The following is a 23,140-nucleotide window of genomic DNA, read 5'->3' as shown; positions in this document are numbered from 1 at the left end:
TCAAAATTTTAGTCATTTGCGAAGTCATGTATGAATTAGCATGTTCTCTTATGACAGTAGCAATTGTGTAATTTCCACGTTTCCTAGTTCTAGTAGGATCAGACACTCCTATATATTACGTAGATAATATGTGGAGTCAAAAATGTGGAGACTGATATTGGAATGATAATAAATTCAGTTTTCTGCACATTATGCTCATGCTGATCGATTCACATAAATCCTAGAGTGATTCTAGGTGCTCATTGAGTCTAAACCTAATTTTTTTAAGCTTACATATTTCCATTTTGGCAGTTTTTGTCTTTTATACAAAGCCATGTCCAATTGGTCTCATTCTTGGGCACTCCCCATAGACCTTTATTACCTTTCATGTTCATCTCACTATGTTTCATCTCAAAAATCCACCTAAAACCCCAAATTCTGTTACTCCCAAGTATGTACATAAGAGATGTACAAAAGGTCTCAAAGACAAAATGAAGGCCTGAAACAATAAAGAAAGCATTGAATCAGGACCATACTAAATATCCCTTCCCAAAACTAGCTTTGATAAATTATCTGCTGCATGATTAAGCTAATGGGGGATCCATCTGAAAGAACAGTTCAGCTAGGACGATAGTTCTCCATGGTCCTTCCTCCATGCCTTTACCCACTTGATGGTGTTCCTAGAATCACCGTCAACAGCAAAGGGGCTAAGGAGCTAAAGTGTAATCTATCAGTGGAGTGTTACTGGACCACTATAAACCCACACAATGTCTCCATTTAAGTTCTGGATGATACCACCGATTCCTGCTGCTGAGTGGGGGAAACAAAGGATCTTCTAAAGCTACCATCAAACTGCAAGTAGCCACTCTCCCTCATTATGGAAATGGACTGAAGTGACACAAACAGATGTACACAAAGCGGTAAGAATGGAATGGAAACCTCCAGAGCCAAATAAACTGAAACTAAATTTTGATGGGAGCTCCTTTGGCAATCCGGGGAGAGCAGCTATAGGGGGAACCATCAAGGAGTAGTAGTGGCCTTATTCTCAGGGTCAATTGGTTTTGGAGACTTGGGTAAGGCTGAAATAATGGCCCTATTATGAGGACTAAAGCTAGCAATACAGCTGGGTGTTAGAGAGCTCGAAGTAGAGAGAGACTCCTTATTGGTCATTTCGTGCCAAAAGTTGTAACTCTAGTTTTGGCTGGGTAAAAAGAACAGCAAATGCCATCCATAAAAAAAAAAAGAAAAAAAAAGAAAAAGAAAAAAGAAAGAACAGTAAATGAGTTGGTAGATGTCCTAGCAAAACAGGGAGCAGAAAGATCCATATTATTTTGGGCAATTTTGTAATCTGTGGTAATAAAAGAAGGGGGGATGGCAAACCAAAATAGGGTGGGCAAGGTACTTTTCTGTTGAGTTTTTGAGCTACTGTGTAGCACTGTAGCTAAAACTTTGTATCTTTCTCAAACATTAATTAATAAACTTGATAAATGTTAATTAATAAACTCATTTTGCTGATCAAAAAAAAAAAAAGCCAAACTCTATCCTGGGGAAAGGGTACCTACTGCAGGGGAAGGAGCTGGGGATTTGAACAGAATTTATGGCCAATTCCATAGTAGCCATCTTTGTTAAAAGCTTGAGAACAGCTTATTGGCCAGCAACCAGGAAAAAAATTAAGGACAAGATCTTCTCTCTTATACTTTCCCTGAAATTTCTTTTACAAGACATCACAGGTGTTCCATTTGCCACAAGAAGCCTCCCAAATAAAAAAGGTAATTCTAGTGGGAACAGAAGAGAGCCAAATCCTTTTGTCTAGGAAAGCAGGGGGAGGGGGATCAGCTCTAAGCTTATAGAAATAAGAGCCTGAGGAAAACTGGCCTGTTGGGGTGAGGGACCAAATTAGCTTGTCTTGGGAGAAGGGGACAAAAGGCTTCAGAAGTTGAGGAGAGAAGACAAGATGTCCAAGATTTCAGTACCTCTAAAGGCTCTACATAAATTGAAGTTGTAAGTGAGGTTGTTGTTAGCCCTAAGGATGGTTGAAGAACAGGGGCTTGTTTATCTCTGACAAAAAAGAATAAGGGAAGGATTCTAATAGGGGTTTATTAAACCACCAGAGATCAGTCCAAAATCTGATTTGATTGCCATTACCCAGTCTAAATCTAATGAAGGGCTTGAAGGTGCTTTGGAGAAGAAGGATACCGTTCCAACGATATCAAGCAAGTAGCTCAGAAAAGGTTGAGTACTGCCCCTTTCAAGAGAGTTTCTTCCATATTTGCTACAAACTACTTAAGTACAAAGAGAACCCTGATACATACAAATCCACTTCCCAAGCAGAGCTCTGTCCTCCAGTTTACCAAATGATTCCTTTTCTCTTCCACCCATCCCAAAGTAACTTCCGATTTTCTTCACAGCCCATAATTTTGGTTTTAGTACTCTGAACTACACCAAATTTGATCAGTACTTACATCTACATAGGACAAATCTACAATTTGACAAAAAAAAAGTCATTTTAAATTTCAACCCTAGACCTATTTTTCCCAATCCCCAATTCAAAACTTTTCACAGTTATGGGACAAACATGCAGAAGTTGCAGTTCATCCCCGAGACCCTTCTTAACCTAAGCAACCTCTACATCTTTTTCTTAAAATCATTCCAAAACCCCATTCTAGCTAACTTATTTCTTCTAGGATTCACCCTTGGGTCATTCCAATACTATATCAGTTTCAGACCAGAGCAGGTAGCCCTACAACAAACATAATATTTTAGTCATTTTTATTTAATTTATTAATCATTTAGATAATATTTTAGATCAGATGTGAGACTAATCTAAATCAAATAGATAAGATTAATTTCTATTTAAAATAAAAAATGTGTGAATAGTTTCTTAAACAATAATAGAAGCAAGTAGTCATACAGCATATTCAGATAAGCATCTCTGCATCACATGAAAGGTTAAACTTGAAAAACAAGTTCTTGGTCAAATCACAAAAATGTCCATATAAAAATGCCACTCCAGATGGATCCAAAAATTTTCAATAAATAAATTTAAGCCAATTTACTGGTAAGTTTGAAGCAAATTCATTTATAGAGTTTTTCCGCAGCCAAAAGGCAGTTCTGTGGAGGATTTAGCAGGGAAAACATTTATGGTGTTGGAAAGGGGTAAGATTGAGAAGAATGGTTGAGTTCAGAGCTTCTGAGCTTGAGGAGGAGTCATCAGGAAAGGTTTGAGGAGGTTCGTTGGGAGGTTAAAAGCATTGGTGGTGGTCTAGTGGCTTGGAAACATTAATTGGAATTTTGTTTGGGAATTGGATTCATTTGTTTTGTTTCTATTAGGGCGGTTTAGTTTAAGTGGGCGGTTCTCATTAGTTTGTTTGGATGGTGTTGGGTTCCTTTTTTTTTGGTTTTGTGGGGTAATTTCTCATCAACTATTATTGTATGTTGTTTTTTCAATTTTAGTAATTTTTCCTTTTATTTCTTTTCAAAAAAATGGCCTGCTATAATCCAATATAATTTATTTATCCAAAAAAAAAAACACAACTGCACAGACATCAGAAAAATATTTAACTTGGTATTGCCCATTTCTGCCACTAACTTCAGTTCTAACTTATAACCTTACTTTTAATTTTCCTTGCTAAAATTAGTCAGTTATTTCTTCTTTTGAGAGATAGTCACAGGCTGGCAAATGAAACTAACTCAAAATACCAGCATTAATAGCTTGTTTGCTCCATCAGCTACAGTGGCGAGGCTGTCATATTGTTCAGGATCAAAGTCCATCAATGCAGCAGTAAGATATTCTCCTGCTGGAGTTGACTTTACTTTCTCGGAACCTGATTTAACCAGAGCAACTGCACTATCAGTTTTATCAGCACCTGATGGCAATGGAAGAACATCCGAAGAAGGCCCTTTGCTATTATTTGTCCTGCCAAAAAAATACAAGATGTATATTGCTAAAAAATCAAGAGAAGTGTGAGAATACTAGAAAAGGAAAAATTAAAACCTTCAGAACAATTACAGAACAATCCAATACAATTAAAAGCATACCTCCCTAACTCCTGAGTCTGACGGTCCAATAATTCTTTAGGGGATGGGTTTGACACCTAATAAATTAAAAAGAAAGAAGAAAGATTAAACGCTAGTGTAACTCAGTACATATAGTGCTTGGTAAGCATGAAGTTTATAGATTTTAGCTGTGAATAACTGCAATAAAAAGATCTCCTAAGGATTTACTTTTCATACTAAATAAAAAGACTTACTAAAAAAAGCAAAAAGCAGATAGCTACATCCATGGGAGATATGGCATCACAAAGAACAACCCAAAATAAAAAACTTTGCACACCCTTAACCAACTGCCAACAGAAAGCAACATACCATCTTGCCAATCTTATCAACCAACAACTTGCTACGATCCAACATTATACATTCAAACAACCCTCTTACCCCCTCCCCAATTCATTCCAATCCACCTCTATTATCATCCTACACACTGCCCCTTTCTGAATCTACGACAACCACCCAGTCCAAGCTCAACATCCTCTATTCTCCTTTTCTTCTTCCACTAATGGAATCCTTTCTCTTTCCTCTTGCATCTGAAATACTTTCCTGGCCGCGTTTATTGCCCTATGTAAAAGACAACCAATGCTTCTATCTCCAACTCACAATAAATAAATTTACTCAACTCCACCTTTCCACTATACATATGCACCTTTTGTTCTTCATTTTCATCAGATTCTCCCCCATAGACTGATATCCAACATCAGTTTCCTTAACCTTATTACGAGCTGAACCATCACCGACCTTTACTTGTTTCTCTGACTCATCATCATCTTTCTCTCTATTAAAAAAAAAAATTTCTTTATTCTTTAGGGTACGGTACACAGTTCATGTCTTAGATTCTTTCTAGCGTTTTTCATGCAGTAATACACTAACAATCTGACATACCATAGTATCATACTAGTGTCTTCTTGTAAACCCCCTTATACTTCCCATATTCTAATACTGTTCTTTTCCTTTCTACATGTTTCTAAACTGTAAACAATGATAGAAATGATATTAATGTAGAAAACTATTAAAAAATTTATTCTGAGTGCAGCTACAGGACTTCCCACTTAAATTCCATGGAACAGGACCCAGTATAATCAAGACTAGCTCCTGAAGCATATTGGTTCATCCTAGAAACCTATAGCTACTAGTTTCTACAAAACCTAGATAGGAAATCCTAAATATACTATTTTAATTCCTTTAAAACGGAAATCTAATGGGGAACGATGACAATAACTAGAAGGTAGCTTTAGATCAAAGATATTTATGCCTATGAAGAACCCCAAAGACTCAATTGAAGGACATCAACCAGTGTTTGCATGGAGATGCACATCGACATAGGAGTAAGCAACCCACATATGTCTAAACATCTGATTTTGCAGAATGATGAAAATATTTGGATTTGTGGACACATCTATAGAAAATATATATTATAAAATAGTTAACAAGTTTTTAAATTCTAACCAGTGTTTTCAACCCATCACCAAGATAACAATATGGCCAAAACCTGTTCAACCTAGACATTTAAACCCCTGAACTGTTCAACACAGTCATGGGACATAGTTCATTTCAATTTTACAAGTTGCCATAGATCACCAATTAGTGACCTCCTCCCGTCATTCAACCCATTCGAGCAAACCTCCTTCATTCTTACTTCACACATATTTTTAAGTTATTCTGAACTAAGGATCTAGATTTACCATTATGTGTAATAGCCCAACCTGTTTGCCCCAGACAACCAAACCAGTGATCCATCCCCCAAAAACAAAACCAGGTTGATCTGCATTTGGTTTTTAAAACATTGATCCTAACACTATATAACTACGAAATACGTCTAAGATGGTAGTATTTGTTACCAAGTAATGTTTAACTAGAAATGAAATTCAGTGTGTACTTGTTCATTTGTGTCAAATAAGTTAGAAGAAAAAGGAAATGCCATTTAGAAATACCTCTAAAGAAATAGAGTGAAGAAATCCAACATTGACATGACATCTCGTTTACGAGAGCCCACATAAAATTCATCAATACAAAAGCAAATAAAGAGTGTTACTGTTAATGTTTAATGTATTATGGGCTGCAGGAGTACTGTGGTCTTTTTGCTTACTGTTATTGGTTTATTTATGTTGCCCTACTATATAATAGAAAGCTGGTGCTGCCAGCCAGAGATTTTTGCCTCTCCAAATCTCAGTTTCTCACTTCTTCTCTCCTCTCTCACTCCTTTTTCTTTTCCCCCTTCCTTGCTGATTTCCAGATTGATCTCACGAGAAATCACATTAGAATGATTTGGGAGTAGTCTTGATCTTCCTTCTCCTTTTATTTCTTGGTTGTGTGCCAAGATAGCTGTTTGCTAGTGGTGGACAGGATGCTGTGAAGTTTTTTTTGTGGTGTTTAACACCTGTATGGATCGTGTGGTCCTTCTTGTACAGTCATACCCAGATGGGTGGTGTTTGGTGACTGTGGTAATTGTGTGACCTCATTGTGATAACAGCAGTGTTTTGGGTCTGGTGGAGAACCCGGCACTGTAGATCTGTGTTTCTGGCCCCCCAGTAGTGCTGTCTTGTCTTGCCAGGTATGCGGACTGTCCTATACCAGATTTCTTTTTTGTGGTTGAGACCAAGGTTCAAAGTATTGATACAGGCAGATACACCGGTAAGGCATATCGGCCAGTATTGGTGCTTTTTTTGTGTTTTTTTATTTTTTTTTCGAATCTGGTTCAGAGGGGTTGGTTTAAGGCCAGGCTACCCTCTGAACCATGGTCTGACCCAAAACACCCCCTCTAGGGATGTATCAGGAAGGCCACGATATGATATGTATCGGCCAATACGGGCCAATATGTAACGATATTTTGAACCTTGGTGGAGACCTCTGGTTTGTGAAAATGGTGGTAACTCCTTTAAGACAGGTCATTCCTAAAAAAGAGTGGAGGACAAGGACAAACTTTGGTGTACTCACTATCAATTGTCTAGACACACTAGAGAGACTTATTGGGACCTCCATGGGAAGTCAAAGTGGGCTTAGGAGTTGAGTAAAATATCATATGATTAGAATAAGAAGCCAATCCAGCAAAGCCAAAAAAAAAAGTATAATTCAACAAATGTGGCAACTCAAGAGACTACGTGCCCGTTGTACACTTGTATGTCAGGATTGTCTTTCTATTTCTGATCTGAAGGAAGAGATAATCAACTCTTTCCGTAACCATTTGGAACTGTATGGTAGGACACTTCGTCGGGTGGACTCTGGTCCTACTTTATCTACCTCCTTTGCGTCTACATCAAGTAACTCTGCCACTGCCTTCCATGTGTCATCTCACACATCTGAATCTCTTTGGATCATTGATTTTGGTGCCTCAAATCACATGGTGGGTAAGTCCAACATGATTCAGGCATATAACCTCCTCTCTGGGAGAGGCAAGGAGAGACAAGCTGATAAATTGTTCTCTACCATAGCTTGTTAAGGAACCATCTCCCATTTGGCCTCACGCTTTCTAATGTGCTACATGTTCCAAAAATGCCTATTAATTTACTTTCCATTAGCAATATTTTTACTCACCCCATAAATTGTTTAGTAACTTTCTCCCTTCTTATGTGTTTCAAGAATTGAACTTTGGGAAGACAATTGGTAGAGGTACTATGGTGGCTGGTCTCTACGTGTTGGAGAATTAAGCTGGCCTTGCTACTTTAGAGTCTACAAGTAAGTTTAGTAAGAGTCAAGCCTATTTATGGCATAGTCATCTTGGTCATTTGTCCTTTAAGTCCTTTAAAATTGTGTTTCTAGAGTTATTTAAGTCTATGTCAATAAATGAGTTGCAGTGTCAAATGGGTCAATTGAACATTGTAGACACTCGTCCTCTAAGATGCTTAGGTCTTAGGTTATTTGTGTGTCTTCTTAGGTTATTCTTCCTCTCAAAAGGGCTATTGATACTTTGATCTTTGTCTATCACAAGTATTATGTCTCCATGGAAGTGTCCTTTTCTCGAGAACAAACCCTTCTTCCATGTTTCTCCTCAAGGGGAGAGTAGGGTTAAGGAGAAATATGCTCAACTTCAGATTCCTCCTTTCTGGTCCTCCACCATACTGTGTTTTCTTTCATCGTTGTAAGGAACAGCAGAGTTCAACAGTTGTGGAACAACCTAAATCAATGCAACCAATGCCATTAGGCACTCCAGAGGCAAATCCTTCTCAACCAGGTATTCTCATTCCTATTGATATGCCTGACCCCATGGATGTAGATACTTCTACTATTGATTATCTGGATATTCCTATTGCTAAAAGAAAGGGTGTTAGATCTTGTACTACTAAACATCCTATCTCTCACTTTGTTTACTATGATCATGTTTTATCCTCTTTCCATAAGGGTGTTAGATCTTGTACTACTAAACATCCTATCTCTCACTTTGTTTACTATGATCATGTTTTATCCTCTTTCCATATTTTTCTTACCTCCATTGACAAGGTTTTGATTCCTAAGAATGTGGCAGAAGCTTTATCTATACGTGAATAGACAAATGCAATGAAAGAAGAAAGTAACACCTTACATAAAAATGGCACTCAGGAATTGGTAGATCTTCCTGAAGGAAAAGAACTAGTGGGATGTAAGTGGGTGTTCATAGTCAAGTATAAGGTTGATGGTTGATGGTACAGTGGAAAGGTGTAAAGCTAGATTGGTAGCAAAAGGGTTTACTCAGGTGTATGAGGTAGACTATGTGGAGGCTTTTGCACTTGTAGCCAAGATGAACTCCATTAGAGTCCTTTTTTTGATAATTTCCATTAGAGTCCTCCTTTCATTGGCAACAAATTTTGATTGGAACCTTCACTAGCTAGATATCAAGAACGCTTTCTCGATTGACGATTTATAAGGTATGCAGCATAGTTATCAAGCACCTAGGCAACTAGGCAATTTTTAGAAGTTGCCTCGCCCAACGCCAAGTGTTTTTTGTATTAGGCGCTCACACATATACACATTATGTATATGTTACAACGTTATTTATAAAGATAAATCTTGTTGTATGTTACAACGTTATTTATAAAGATAAATCTTTCTTACTAAAGCTACGAAAGTTTTTTTGGGTTTGAGTTCTGAACCGAGACTAAGAAGAGAAACCGAGGACTCAGTCCAAGTCATCCGAGACCTCCCAATAAGTTTCTTCTTCTTAAACAATCCAATAGTTCTGTGGTCCTTTTTCTTACTTTTTTGGAATGAAACAGGGGATCCGCCTCTCTAACCTCCTCCTCCACCCTCCTCCATTCTCAAATAAACCCGGTACTCCAATATTTTATTTTCAAATTTTTTTAAAAAAACTTTTGGAAACGAAACCGGGGTTCCGCCCCCTTCGTCTTCTTCTTCTTCTTCAACAAGCATTGCACCCCAACTTTCCTGCATTTTTTTGCACTTTTTTTTAATTATGCTTTGTTTGGGACAAAATAGGGGCTTTGTCCCTTTTTTTTTCTCTCCTTTTTTGCAGCATTCTCCCTTTTTATTAGCCTGAAACAGGGCCTCTGCCACCTTAAACACAGTTCAAGTCTCTTACTCCTATTTTTTCTCTTTTGCTCCATGTCCTCCAACTGCTATGTTTTTTTTCTTTTGTAGGAAATATTTTTTGGAACAAAGCAGGGGCTCTGCCACCTTATTTTTCTCTCTCTTTTTCTGCTACATTCCTTGTTTTTTTGTTGGCCTGAAACAGGTATGATGTATATGATGGAATTTTATGTTTTATTTGAATAAATTTATTGCTAATAACTAGTATATGGCATGTTGGTCAATATAAAAAACTAAAACAGTAGATTTAGAAGGGTTAGGGATCTTTATTTTATACTTTCAAATTCCATTGCCTAGGCGCCACCTAGGTGCCCACCTAGGCATCATGTGGTCGCCTAGGCGCCTTGTGGTCACCTAGGCACCTTAACAACTATGTTATGCACTATGCAAGTTGAAGACTGTAGAGATAATAGGTCGAATGGGCCTTAGTTTCATTGTTTAGCTTTAAGTTATGTTTATGAATTGTGTTAATAGGTAGTGGGCCCTAGTTATGAGCTTGTTTTCTCTTTTTTTATTGTTTTTTGTTGTTATCTTTAGTGATGGACGCCCTACTAAGGGCACTCATGTAATTGTCCTTATATTTTACAACAAAAGAATAAAAGAGATCATTGGAGGCTGAAGAGAGGTTTGGAACTACTCTATCTTCTTCTTCCTTTTCTTCCATTTTCCTCCTCCACTTCTCTCTCTTCAATCTCCTTTTCTCCTTTTTTTTTAATTCGGATTATTGCAGGTGTGATTTACAACTCGGTATTAGAGCAGGTTCTCACCTTCTTTTCTTTCTTCTTCTTTGCCCATACACAGTGTGTATGGAGAATTGATCAGATGATTAGGAGGCAGCTTATGCAGCCCAATTGGGAGGGTTTTTGGAGAGGTTTTGTGAAGTCTTTCATCCCCAATTGAAGTTCAAGGCAGGTTATTGGAGTTTTTTCCCTAAAACCCTAGACAACTAGAGAAAACTAGTTACAGGTCCTAGAGACACTTTGAAGCTGGCGCTTGGGATCAAAGGGTAGCCTTTTGATTTCCATTAAAGTCGATTTGAGTTGGACAAGGTTCTGGAACCTCTAATAGGAGCAGTTGATCTTTCTCCTCTTTTCTCATTCGGGTGGGTCCTATGAAACTCTAGATTTGGTTGTTTGAAGAGTAGTTTTTTGCTTGGGATAGCAATTCTATCTTAGTTGAGACTTATTTTGATCTTCATTTCACTCAATGGAGCAAACAGGAGGAAAAACTAAATATCCCACAGATTCTAGGTTTGGACATGGGGAGTTAATGGAGAATCTTTTAGGGGCAGTGGCCACTGTGAAGCTGGATGAGACCAATTATTTAGCCTGGTCTCTAACTCTCAAGATACATGTGTGTTGTAGAGGGAAATGGGGTTACATCACCAGGAGCAAAAAGAAACCGGGGGAGGATGACCCTATCTATGAGAGGTGGGTGCAGGAGAATTGTACAAAAGTGGGTTAGTTAGTAAATTCTATGCAGCCACATATTAGCCAGCACTACTTGTGGATAGAAACTGCAAGGAGGTGTGGGACAGTGTCACGAAGACCTATTCCCAAAAATTGAATGTTGTCTAGGCTTACAAATTGAAGAATGATGTAAATAATCTACAAGAGAGGGAGAAGCCCTTAGTCATTTACAACCATGCTAAAATTTCTTTGGCATGAGATTGATTTGATGGAGATTGTGGATTGGGGGTGTACAAAGGATGTTGAAATACATAAGAAGCTAGTGGAAAGAAATCAGGTTTTTGAATTCCTTACTAGACTCAACTCGAAGTATGATATTGTGAGACAAAATGTTTTGGCAAAGGATGAGGTGACTTTATCTCAGGCTTATGCTATGATGAGTAGTGAGGAGAGCAAGAGACAAGTTCAGTTTGTAGAGCCACAGATGGATCACTATGCTAATGTTGGGATGAAGCCAAAGGTCAATACTGGGAAGAAAGAAAGATGTTTGTGAATACTGCAAGAAGCCTAAACATACTAAAGACACCTCTTGGAAGTGGCATCCAGAGCTTGTACCTTCTATACTCAAAAATACAAACAATGGAAAAAGGAATGAGAATGGGAAAGGTGGAAATGCAAATGTACCCACCTCCTTACAGAGTAAACAAGGGCATAGTGGTGAGAAGTCAATGGGAGAGAAACTAGCAGCCTCTAGGGCTGAGTATAAGAAGTATGGCTGAATAATTAGTCACCTAGAGTCTACTACTACAGCATCTACTTCATTAGAGGCAGTTCCCTCCTCATTTGTACATGTCCATTCAGGTATTCGTGATATTGTGAATCGTGCTTCTATCTCAAGTAATCGTAAGATCCCTTGGATAATTGATTCCGATGCCTCCGCCCATATGACTAGTTTATCCCATTTATTTTCTAGTTAACCAGCTTTTATCAAGTCGAGATAAGATTATCCTTGTTGATGGCTCTCTTGCTCCTATCTCTGGCAAGGGAAACATCAGAGCTTCAGACACCCTCGCCTTAACCTCAGTCCTTCTTATTGTGTTTTTTTAGGAAATGGACCTCAAAAGGTGATTGAGAGTGGCCATGAGGCAAATGGGATATGCCTACTGAACATGCCTGGACAAAGTCAAGTATCACCTCCGAGAGCAGCTTTTGGTTCAAATGTGTCAGAGTCAATCAATCGTATTATCTTATGTCATTATCGTCTGGGCCATATTTCTTTTTCTTCGGTGAGTCTTTTGTTTCTGGCTTTGTTTAAAGAAACTAAGTTGTCAAGTCTACATTGTGAGTCATGCAATTTGTCAAAGCATTGTAAAAACTCTTTTTTTGCAAGTAGAAATGGCAAAAAGTTAATCCAACCCGCAAACCCGACCCAACCCAACCCGAAAAAACAAGGTTAGGGTCTCATATTTAGCTACATGAATGTGAGAATGACCCGACCCGACCCAACCCAACCTGGAAAAAAATGGGTTGGGTTGGGTTGGGTCATGGGTCAACACGCTAACCCGATTGTCAAGTCTAATTAAGACTATTTATGCACTGTTAGAAGTTTCCACTCTTTAATTTTTTCTATTTAGTCTTTACTCTTCATTGTTTACTCTATAAATTGTTAAATGTTCAAATTTTTTATTTTATATTTGGAATTTCAAGGTTAATTCCTTTAACTTCGGCATTTTTCATGTAGTTTTTCTTTATTTTTTAAATTTCAGTTATTTATTAGGATGACCCGAATTGACCCATGGGTCAACCCTAACCCGAACATTAAGGGTTAGGGTCTAGCATTTGATAACCCAACCCGAAATTCAACCCGAAGTGTATTTACCCAACCCAATTGCCAGGTCTATCTGCAAGTAATAAAAGATCTATAATTCCTTTTCATATTGTTCACTCTTATGTGTGGGGGTCATAACATTTACTTTGCATGGGTGGATATAAATAATTTATCATGTTTATTGATGATTTTTCTCGTTACACCCGGCTTTATCTTTTGTGTTTCAATGCTAAAGTAGCCAAACTTGTAAAACAATTTCATGAATTTGTGCATTCATCAAAAAAAAAATCATGAATTTGTGCTTAATCAATTTGATACCCGCATCAATATATTTCGATCAAATAATGCTAAGGAATGGGGTAGCAGGGAATGTTAACCTGGTTTTATCTTGTTTCATACTTTGAGAAGTTTGGGGTTATACATCAAAGTTTTGTCCCTATACTCCATAACAGAATGGTATAGGAGAGAAAAAGAATCGGCATGTTGTCGAAGTAGCCAAGAGCATCCTTTTTGCCTCCCATGTTCTAGTGAGATTTTGGGGTGATGCAGTGATGACAACTATCTACCTTATTAATTGCATGTCTTCTCGAGTATTGGGGTTCAAATCTCCCTTTGGTGTCATGTTTCCTATGAGTGAATTGTTTCCAATTCCCTTGCGTATCTTTGGGTGCACGAGTTATGTTCATGTCCCTAGCTCTCAGAGACATAAGTTTGAACCTAAGGCCTAGAAGTGCATTTTCTTAGAGTATGCCTCCACACAAAAGGGCTATTGTTGTTTTGATCTCACTAGTGGAACTCGTTTTGTCTCTAAAGGAAGGTTAGATCCATCATATGGATGGCCGAACCATGCTAGATGGTTGGGTGAAATTTCAAAATTTTTCTTGCAACCTTCCGGGAATCGTATTCCCAGTTTTAAAAAAACTGCATTTTTCAATGATCGTTCTTGCACCAAAACCGGACCAATTTTGAAACCAAAAGGAAGGGAGAAGTATACCTGATACAAATTCCACAAGTGTAGTTTCCAAAGTGGTAGTTCATGCCCAAACTGAATCCCAGAACCAGCCTCCACTGAAGATGGCACAACTTGGAATGAAGCCGGTTCAGCAACACAGTTTTCACCAAAATTGCAATCCAACATATTGGATCGTACAAGGGAGGTGAGCACGAAATAATTCTGATATTTTCATGCAAAATCAGAAATCAGAACTGATCAAGATCAGAGTCACAAAGGTGGAGAACGAATTAGGGTTTCTAGGGCGGCAAGAGCAGAGAGAGAGAACTGATAGTAGATGTGCAACTGGAGCAGTTCAATCTCTCCTTACTTATACCTTAAGGAGCACCACTCCTAATCAAATTAGGAGGTTCTTAATCCAAATCTTTATTTGGATTTGAACTCTCTAAGTGGATAAGACTTAACTTCTTATCCTAATGGATGCTCTAGACCCTTATCCAAACCCATATTCACCCAAGTCACATGACTGCTTAAGTTGTCATGTGACCACTTGATTAATCCAATTAATCATGAGTTTTAGGCCCATTAAGTGGTTCGCGTCCCTAGATAGTTGCTGGCCCATTTAGGTTCACTTTCTATTGCATGAGACCCCAACAATGACCTTACATAAGCCCACAAGGGTTCGGCCCAACCTCTATGAAAAGGCTTAGCCGAATTCACTGTCAAGTACAATGAACCCCTGAATCCATCAGTATAGGCTCTTAATGAGCCCAATATTTACAGTAAATGATCCTTGAGTCTAGACATCCTATGAAGGCCCAAGGATAATGGACTTAAGTAAGATATAGCCCATCAGGTAAACAGCCCTTAATGGTCTCTTACACTAACCTCTCAGCCCATAATCATCAAACACTACCCGATAGGGAAGGACCTCTCCCCTGGATGCAAGGTGCAGTGTTGCACTCTCTACTCGAATGGGTCCCAGGAAATAAAACCTTTTACAAACCCTTTTTTCTTAAAACATAATATATATGTTATCATATAAATATATTTTGCAAAACAAATCTCAAACACGGTTGAAATAGACTGCTGGCAATTTTAGTTTCCATCAGAGAGAGTGCAGTCCCGATCATTCACTTTGTCCGACAAAGGGGCTGATCCTGTCATTATGATCACCCACTCGAGTGAATTCTCAGACTGCCCCAACATACCCAGGTTTTAACCCCCAAAGGATCTCATTGATTGGCATATCAAAGACAACCCAATTCGACACCTAGTGCACTACCATAATCGAATCTAGGGGCTAGATGTAACTTTCCAATTTTGCCCATCAGTCTCCAAGGTCCAGGGCATAACTGGAAATTAGTCTGGGTTTAGTGTTTCAAACAAACACACACTACATGTGCTTCGGGTCCAACCCTGGTAGCTGAGACAGGTTGCCCCAACCTTTTTGGCAGCACATCAGTATCAGCCTTGGTAGGATAAACTCCCCAAGTCTATCAAACGGTTGAGAATATTCTAAACTAACACGAGTCTCATAAGTGTCCAGTTTAAGGGGTAATTACACAGAAACACATCAATCATAACATGAAACAATTATGTACCTTTACTCATTTACAATAAATGTATTAGTACATCAATTTGATTGGAGCTAAAGGCATACACTGTCTAACAGTCTCCATAGATATTACCTTTGTAGAGTCACTTCCATTTTATGGTCATTCTTCTGAGGGGGAGCATTCCACTTAACTGTTTTCTCCACCACTTCCTCAACCTTCTCTTATTGATCCTAAGGTTGAGCCTCCTGTGGTTCCTCCTGCTCCAATGGCAAAGCCTTCATCTCCCAATTCTACCACTCATGCTCCTCCTACTAGTCCTCCAGTTTTCATTACTCATCTTATTGTTCAAAGATGGTACCAGAGACAAAGGCTACGGTATATGATCAGGTTGTTTCCTCATCTACAATTGAGCCTCAGACACTCTCAACCCTGAAGAGAGGACAAGCCCTTCACCATCAAGTTCTTCCCTCCCAGAGTTGGACCTACCAATTGTTGTGAGAAAAGTTAAGAGGAAATGTACAACACATTGTTTTCCAAACACCTGTCTTACAACCTGTTATCCCCATCTTATTATTCATTCTTAGCCTTCATTTCTTCTCAGCCTATACCCAAGTCAGTCATAGAGGCCTTGTCTAAGCCATAATGGAAGGAGGCTATGAGAACTAAAATAGCAAGCCTTCATAAAAATCATACCTATGATATTATGGATTTGCCTCATGGGAAGGAACTGGTGGGATGTAAGTGGGTGCTCACTATCAAGTATCATGTTGATGACACCATTGAGAGGTATAAGGCTCGGTTAGTAGCCAAGGGTTATACTTAGGTATATGGAGTTGATTGTATGGAGACTTACTTAGTAGTTGCAAAAATGACCATAGTGAGAGTTCTTTTATCCTTTTTTTTAGAAAAGTTAACCGATTTCATTTTATCCTTTGTAGTGAGTTTCGACTAGCCCTTACATCAAGTTGATGTGAAGAATGCTTTCTTAAATGGAGACTTGAATGAAGAGGTTTATATGTCACTTCCACTAGGTATGTATGGTATGGAAATGCAAGGCAAGGTATGCAACTTGAAGAAAAAGAAAGCATGCATCTAACCAAATTGGCTACAATACTACAATCAATTAATGATTTAATTATTTAACTTGGCGAACCGAGATTATTACTTTCATCAATAATGCAATGACTAAACACCAAATTGAGTTTTTAACTGGAAAAAACATATATGTACTCATTTATTGCCATACTAAACAACTTTTGAACAAGATCAAGTAATTTGTAATTTTATGTTTTCCTCATCAAGTGACCAAAAAATTCACTTAAATAGATGTGTAAAATAGAGCAAGTTATAAGACTAGTTACATTTTCTTAAAGTAAATAAGGCAATTCACCTACACTAAAATAAAAGAGCAATTACACCATGAAAATACAATAAACTGCTAATAAGAATGCTAACCTTGGTTGATCCACCTAATGCAGATTTTTCTGTCAACCTATCAAACAGCTTCTCATTTTCTTCATGCAACCTCTGCAGAAATCACACATTAAATAATATATAAAAAATTGAAATTAAAAAAAAAAGAAATGTAAAAGAAAATAAAGTTTTCATGTCTGAGTTCCATTACATGATATCACAATTCACAATACTTTACAACACAAAAATCTTGAACAAATCATAGGACATGATTAGCACTGATAGGCAAACTACGAATCTCTACATTCATGGACAGAAAACAGCCCAAATAGTACAGAATCTCTATCCCTAATAATTAAACATCCTAAGAAGCAATTAAAAATTTTGCCTGTTCCAAATAACCATCTGAATGATAGTGAAACTTCTCAACAAAGCACTAAAGAGCATATGAGCATATACCTCAATAAGTACATCACGTTTTGAGAGTTCCTCCTCAAGTTTCTTGGTAACAGCTGAAGAATCATTACTGTCTCCTGTTGATTTTGTAGTTGGTAAAACCCCAGTAGATTCTGAACCAATTGCTGACCTCGCATCAGCAGAACGGAGAGTTTCGTTCAGTTGCAACTCGATGCTCATAATTTTTGCCTACATTAAAAAGGAAAATTGAGAGGGTATCTGATTAATTTAGGGAAAAACCAAATTATACACCAATCCAGAGAATATCTCAGATCTCACAATTTCATGAGTATTTATCATGGTTTAGCACCTTTATATCATAAAGCAATGATAGAATCTCACAAGAATTTATCTATTTTTATTGATACCTGCAGGGCCTGAACTGTTGCATCCTTTTGTTGTATCTGCATTTTCTGTTCTTGCTCTAATTGTAAGAGATGAGCAACTTGATTTCTAAGCTGAGCATTTTGATCCTTTTCAATTTTAAGCTTCTCTGCAACCATTATGTTTTCTGACTGCAGCAAAGGAAAAAATATCAGAAATTTGATAATGTATGAACCTGTCATAACAGATCCAGCACAATGATATCAACGAAAGTAGACAAGAGTACAAGACTAGTAAAGAATATTGTGTCAAGGTTTTGTTTTGATAAATAGTATAGTGTCAAGTTAACTTCCACATTCAAACCTTTCAAATTTCTTTGGATTAATTGTCAGCAATGATCATATATCATTTTTCAAGGACACTAGATGGATACCAAGGTTGGTCTTTTGAGATGTATATAAACATGCAGTCCCCTTCTTGTTGGAACCTGAAAATTACATGACATGTGGTATTCCTGTATATTAGCATATAAAGCTGCATTCAAGAATGGAAACGTTGAACTGAAGCGATTTTGTACCGGTTCAGTTGTAGGCATTTGGTAAGAATATGTTTTTGTATTGAAAATGACACTTTGTCCGATATGCTTGCATTCAAAATAGGAGCAAAACTTGCTTCGAAAAAATGGAAGCAAACTTTCGCACTCAAAGTTGCTCAATGTAAAAAAAAAAAGAATAGAATCCATTCTTGGAATTCGTGCTAGTACCCACCACAATGTTTGGTAAAAATATAAAATTTATCACCACAGAACCCAAACCATGTGTGCATTTTCATGAACCATATATATTTGCATTTGCATTATTAACAAATGCAGCCTAAAGGGTGAGAGCCCTATCAAAGGTGAAACAATAGATCCATGGATCAGTTATCAGACCCATAGATCCATCACCATGTCACCTGAGAATTTCATCTTTTTCCCAACTTTTGCTAATTTAAAGTATTTAAATTTTAAATAAATCATACAAATAATAATTTAAAATATGAACTGTTTTCTGCATTTGAAACTCAAATAGTTATGGATGGTCTGCCATAAAATTTTTTTGCATATTTTTCCAAAGAATATATCATTAGAGGCTGCCAAAGCGTTGATTTTTTTTGCTAATAAATAAAAAAGAAAATTTATTAGGAAAAAGAGAAGAGAGTACAAGAAAAGGTGACAAGGAATCACCCACCACCAAAGAGAAGCCCCCCAAAAACATCTCCCCCAAATTCAAAGAAAACAAAAGAACCCAACCAGGTGACTGATGAAGCCCAAAAAAAAGAAAAAAAAAAGAGAAAATGTGAATGTATTCTGTATTTGTATGTTTTTGTAGTAGGATTCCAAATTGTTGGTTTTGGGTAGCATTGTTGACAGATTGGATCCAGGGGTATTTTCGTCATTTTATAATTCACATTCTCGCCAAGGGCAGTTGGGTGTACATATGTTGGGTTTTGGTCTCTTGGGTCTTTTGTAATAAAATTTATCTTTAGGGGTTTTGTTTGAAGTAAGTTTTGTTCTTAAGGAATTATTTGTGAAAAGAAAACATTCTAGGGGTTTATATGTAAATATTTTAATTGGCTTGTCCAGCAAGCCATTGAATCTTATTAAAAGAGAAGGGTTTTTTTTCTGTAGGGATCTATTTTGGTTCTTTCTCTCTTGTTTGAGCTGTAGCTCGGCCCCAGCTAGGGTTTTCAAGTATTGGGAGCTTGGGTTTTGAGGAGTCAACCCTTTTTTTTTTTTTTTGATAATTAGGAGTCAACCCATTTCGGCACCTTCCAATCCCTCTATCGCAGTGTATCTACATGGGAGGCCAGCTTGATGCCATTGTTACTGTAGCGGAACTGTTCCAGGAGGAGTTTTACTTCAGGTTCAGTTTTGAAATCCCTAAAAATCCAACTTGTTTTGTTGTTTTCAGCTTGGTATTTCTTGTGCTTATTGCTGTACACTTGAAGCACTGCATGTAATTTGTTTTTCTACCCACATCAGCAACAAAAAACTCCCGTACCAAAATAAAAACACTCACCAGACAAGCCCACTCAGCCAACAATAAAATTTAACATATTTTTTAGCTGACTCCTTACAACTAAATTAACTATGCTTCACCAAAACCAGCCTAAAGGATGCCTAACTAAACATCTCTTCTATCAGCTTTAGCAGAGAACTCTTTGTGTCTCTAACTTGCTTTCTTTGTTTTCTTCACCTTCTTAATGGGCCTGATCCCAAATAATCCCACCCTCAATTTGATGGTTGTTTTGGCTCTTGAATCTTCCTACTGCATCAGGAATCTTTCCAAAAGCCACAGGACTCTTAGGATTATCAACAATCCTTCCTAATAAAAGAACTGCATTTTTCTCAAAAAATAAAAGATCTGCTGCCAGATCATCACCTTCTTTAAGACTATCCCCTTCAACTTCAACAGAACTCAGACCAACCTAAACAACTCCTCCCTTTGCAAAAACAGCCAGGTTAAGATTTCTTTCAATCTCATGAATTTCATCCAAAATCGCATCTGCTTCTAGCAATTTTTCTTCACTTCCCCTGTCTTTTGAAACAGGTCTTATTCTATATTTTCTCTTCTTTCTTCTAAAGACTTTCTTGTTCACCCCCTCTAAATCCTCTTCCTCCGGTTCCTACCCACCTAACTCATCTGCCAATCTTAAAACCTCTCTTCCTTCCCTTTGTCTGTTCCCCTTTCTGAGTAAACATATTCCACCTCCAAAGCCCTTTCAGAGTCCTCAATGTTCAAAACTACGGTTTGACCCACCTCACCCAAGCTAATTTTTATCTTTCACTTATTTGTTGACTCACCTGGAGCTTGTGATCCTTCACTAGATTGCTTCCATATTTGTCTTCATCTTGCACTTTCATTTGCTCATGCATTCCATCTTCCACTTATGTTGAAAAAGTTACCTCATGTCAGTAGCATCCCCAACCTCAATCACTTTCAACAACTCTCCCTTCGTCATTTCTTTAGACCCTTCAGAGCTTCCACTCTTAGCTTCACCTATTGTCTTCACTAGCCCCTTCTCCATCTCAAGCCCCCTAATCTTTTGTGCCTTCTCAACTCCCTCACCTCTAAAATATTCCTCATCTAAAATTACTGTCTTGCCCCTGTCATTAACTGTTTCATCTTCCTCATCTTTCTCGACAAAGAGACTATTCACCTTCCCTTCAACCACCTTCCCCTATTCAGAAGAAGACTTTCTGAATTCAAAAAACTTCTCAACCAACCAAAACGTTGTATCTTCTCATTCCACCACTATTCTAAGTTCATATGTTTCACCTGCATAGAAGAGATTTATACAAGTTGGGATGGACCAGATCACTTAAGTCAACAATGATTCTTGCACACTATGGTTGAAACCAGCTTTGGTTATGGGAATCAAATCTTTTAAAACTTCCACAAGCATTCCCAATCTCATGAAACGTTTGAGAACACCAAGCATGAACCGAAGACATGTATCAAAACAAAATTGTTTTTCCTCGATCCTCTAAATGTCTGACATTGATGTCCATTTTCCCAGTTGCAACTCTGGGCACCTCGATGATCTACCTTCTTCCAAAAGTAGAACCTCTTCTGCATCTTCCTTCTTCTTGAACATGAACAGAAACAATCCTGCATTCAGCTTTCTAACATCAATGAAACTAAACATGCTCCTCTTGATCATCGCCCATCTGAAAACATCCTGCTCATCCAGAAAAGAATTGAAAAAATCTACAAACCAGACACAAATTATCCATTGCAAACTCTCTTTCAACTTCCCGCAATCCTTCACCACTACCCTCATTGACCCCCGCTGCCATCAAAATCCAGTTTTTTAGTAAATACCCACTTTCAATTTCCTCTGCATCTTTGAATAGAAAGAACCCCTAGCTGATAACCATGCATTTTCCAAAGATTGGCTTGTCATCCTTCTTTAGTCAGGAGAATGGAAACACCAAGATGGATACCACCTTCAAACAATTCAATAAAACAAACTTTCAATGCTTGCAGCTTCGACAAGCGAGCAAACTCAGGAAAAGAGGGTTTAATCAGAAAGGGTGAAGTATTAGCCACAGCAATTTAATCTGGTCCAGTTGGGTGTGAAGACTCAATTGGATTAAGATTCCACAAAAATCTTAACTATAGAGATGGAAAGGTAGAAGATGACTCTCGGGTTGTAGTGGAATGGTTTAAAAAAATACCATAGGCTTATGGCAATATAGATGTTTAACAAGAGAAGAAAGAATCTTAGCAAGGGAGATGAGGACAACATTCACTTGGATCAACAGATCAGCCAGAACTTTGGCTGATAAAAATTAGCAAGACAAGGAGTTAAAGAAAACCTTATTATTTTGGGTCATCCACTAGGAGTTTTATCTATAATTTGAAACAATGACATAAACTAAAGGCTAGGCACATAGTTGTCAAGGCGATGCCTAGGTGGGCGCCTAGGTGAAAAGGCGCCCTTGAAGGCTCGCCTCGCCCAGTCGCCTAGCAGTTTTGTATAGTGTCTTATAAAATTCTTTTATATTGTTACTTTTTTGAGATTATAATTACAAAATAGACATTATTAAACAAAACTATTCATTTTTTGTGTTTATAAACTAATTTCTTTTTATTATTTTCTTATTTGTTAGGGTTTAATCAACACAAGCATTGCTAACTGCTGTATTGAACCCCTGAAAGACTTCAGAATTTGAACCAATAAGGGGAAAACTTAAAGTTTTGTCTAATCAACACATTTCTTCCTCCACATCTTCTTCTTTTCCTATAACAAAAATAGGGGTTCAGTCCCCATATTTTTTGAAGTTTCTTTTCTTTCTTCTTTTTCTTCTCATAAATATGTTGATTTTCTAGACATAAACATGAAGCTTAGTTATTAAGGAAATATGGTTATGGCTCCTTGGGAACTACCTAGGATATGTATTTTTCACTTAAAAAAATCCATCACCTAGGCGACCAGGTGACAAGGCGCCCCCCTGTTGCCTAGCCTCGCCTTGGCACCTTGAAAACTATGGTTAGGTGGCTAAGCTAAACTAAGCTTTAGGTGTTTTTGTGGCATAATCAAGATTGTCTTCCAATCTTCCTAGTAACTTTAATAAAATACAGACACATTACTAGTCAAAAAATTATAATGTATTTAGTATTTATTCATACAAATTTTTAGTAATGGGTTCATGAGTAATGTTTTAGATATGTTGATACTTGAAGCTTGATTGCATCATCTTTTAAGGTAATGGTTCTCATTAACCATACATGGTGTGCTGGCTGATCAAAGCCTAGCACATACTGTACTTACTAGTTACCTCTACTTTCTGTTTTCTAACAAAAGTTAATTATAATCCATTACTGACTCAAAAGAAATGAAAACTAGAAGTTGTATGCTACATTTCACACATTTTGTATGCTTTCTCACATCCCCCACAGGCAAAGTCAAGTGGCTTTCCCACAGAAGAATAACAGTGAGAAGGGATGACAGATAATAAGACCATGCTTATAAGCCATAAAAAGATATTGCACAAAATCCTTACAACATACGAAAGAATGAAGCACAGATAGTGCAAAAAATCATTACAGCATACAATACCAAGAAGGACAGATAGTGCAAAAAATCCTTACAACATATGATA

At 37.6% G+C, this 23,140-nt stretch overlaps 1 protein-coding gene across 3 annotated transcripts in view; it reads right to left on the bottom strand.

The window, feature by feature from the left end:
- Positions 1-23,140, bottom strand: part of LOC104611908 (kinesin-like protein KIN-14B) — a 110,664-nt gene that overhangs the window by 41,758 nt on the left and 45,766 nt on the right. For all 3 annotated transcript variants that reach the window (XM_010279184.3, XM_010279182.3, XM_088890780.1), the window contains 5 exons: positions 17,535-17,681; positions 17,170-17,355; positions 16,753-16,824; positions 4,018-4,073; positions 3,679-3,895 (listed from right to left, as the gene is read on the bottom strand). In XM_010279184.3, coding sequence (XP_010277486.1) covers positions 3,679-3,895; positions 4,018-4,073; positions 16,753-16,824; positions 17,170-17,355; positions 17,535-17,681 — 678 coding nt within the window. The remainder of the gene's footprint in view (positions 1-3,678; positions 3,896-4,017; positions 4,074-16,752; positions 16,825-17,169; positions 17,356-17,534; positions 17,682-23,140) is intronic.

The sequence above is a fragment of the Nelumbo nucifera genome, chromosome 1, assembly GCF_055504915.1.
Source record: "Nelumbo nucifera cultivar China Antique chromosome 1, China Antique-T2T, whole genome shotgun sequence".
In the NCBI taxonomy this organism is placed as follows: domain Eukaryota; kingdom Viridiplantae; phylum Streptophyta; class Magnoliopsida; order Proteales; family Nelumbonaceae; genus Nelumbo; species Nelumbo nucifera.
Note: the sequence above shows the minus strand (reverse complement) of the source record. Positions and strands in the feature narration are given on the sequence as shown.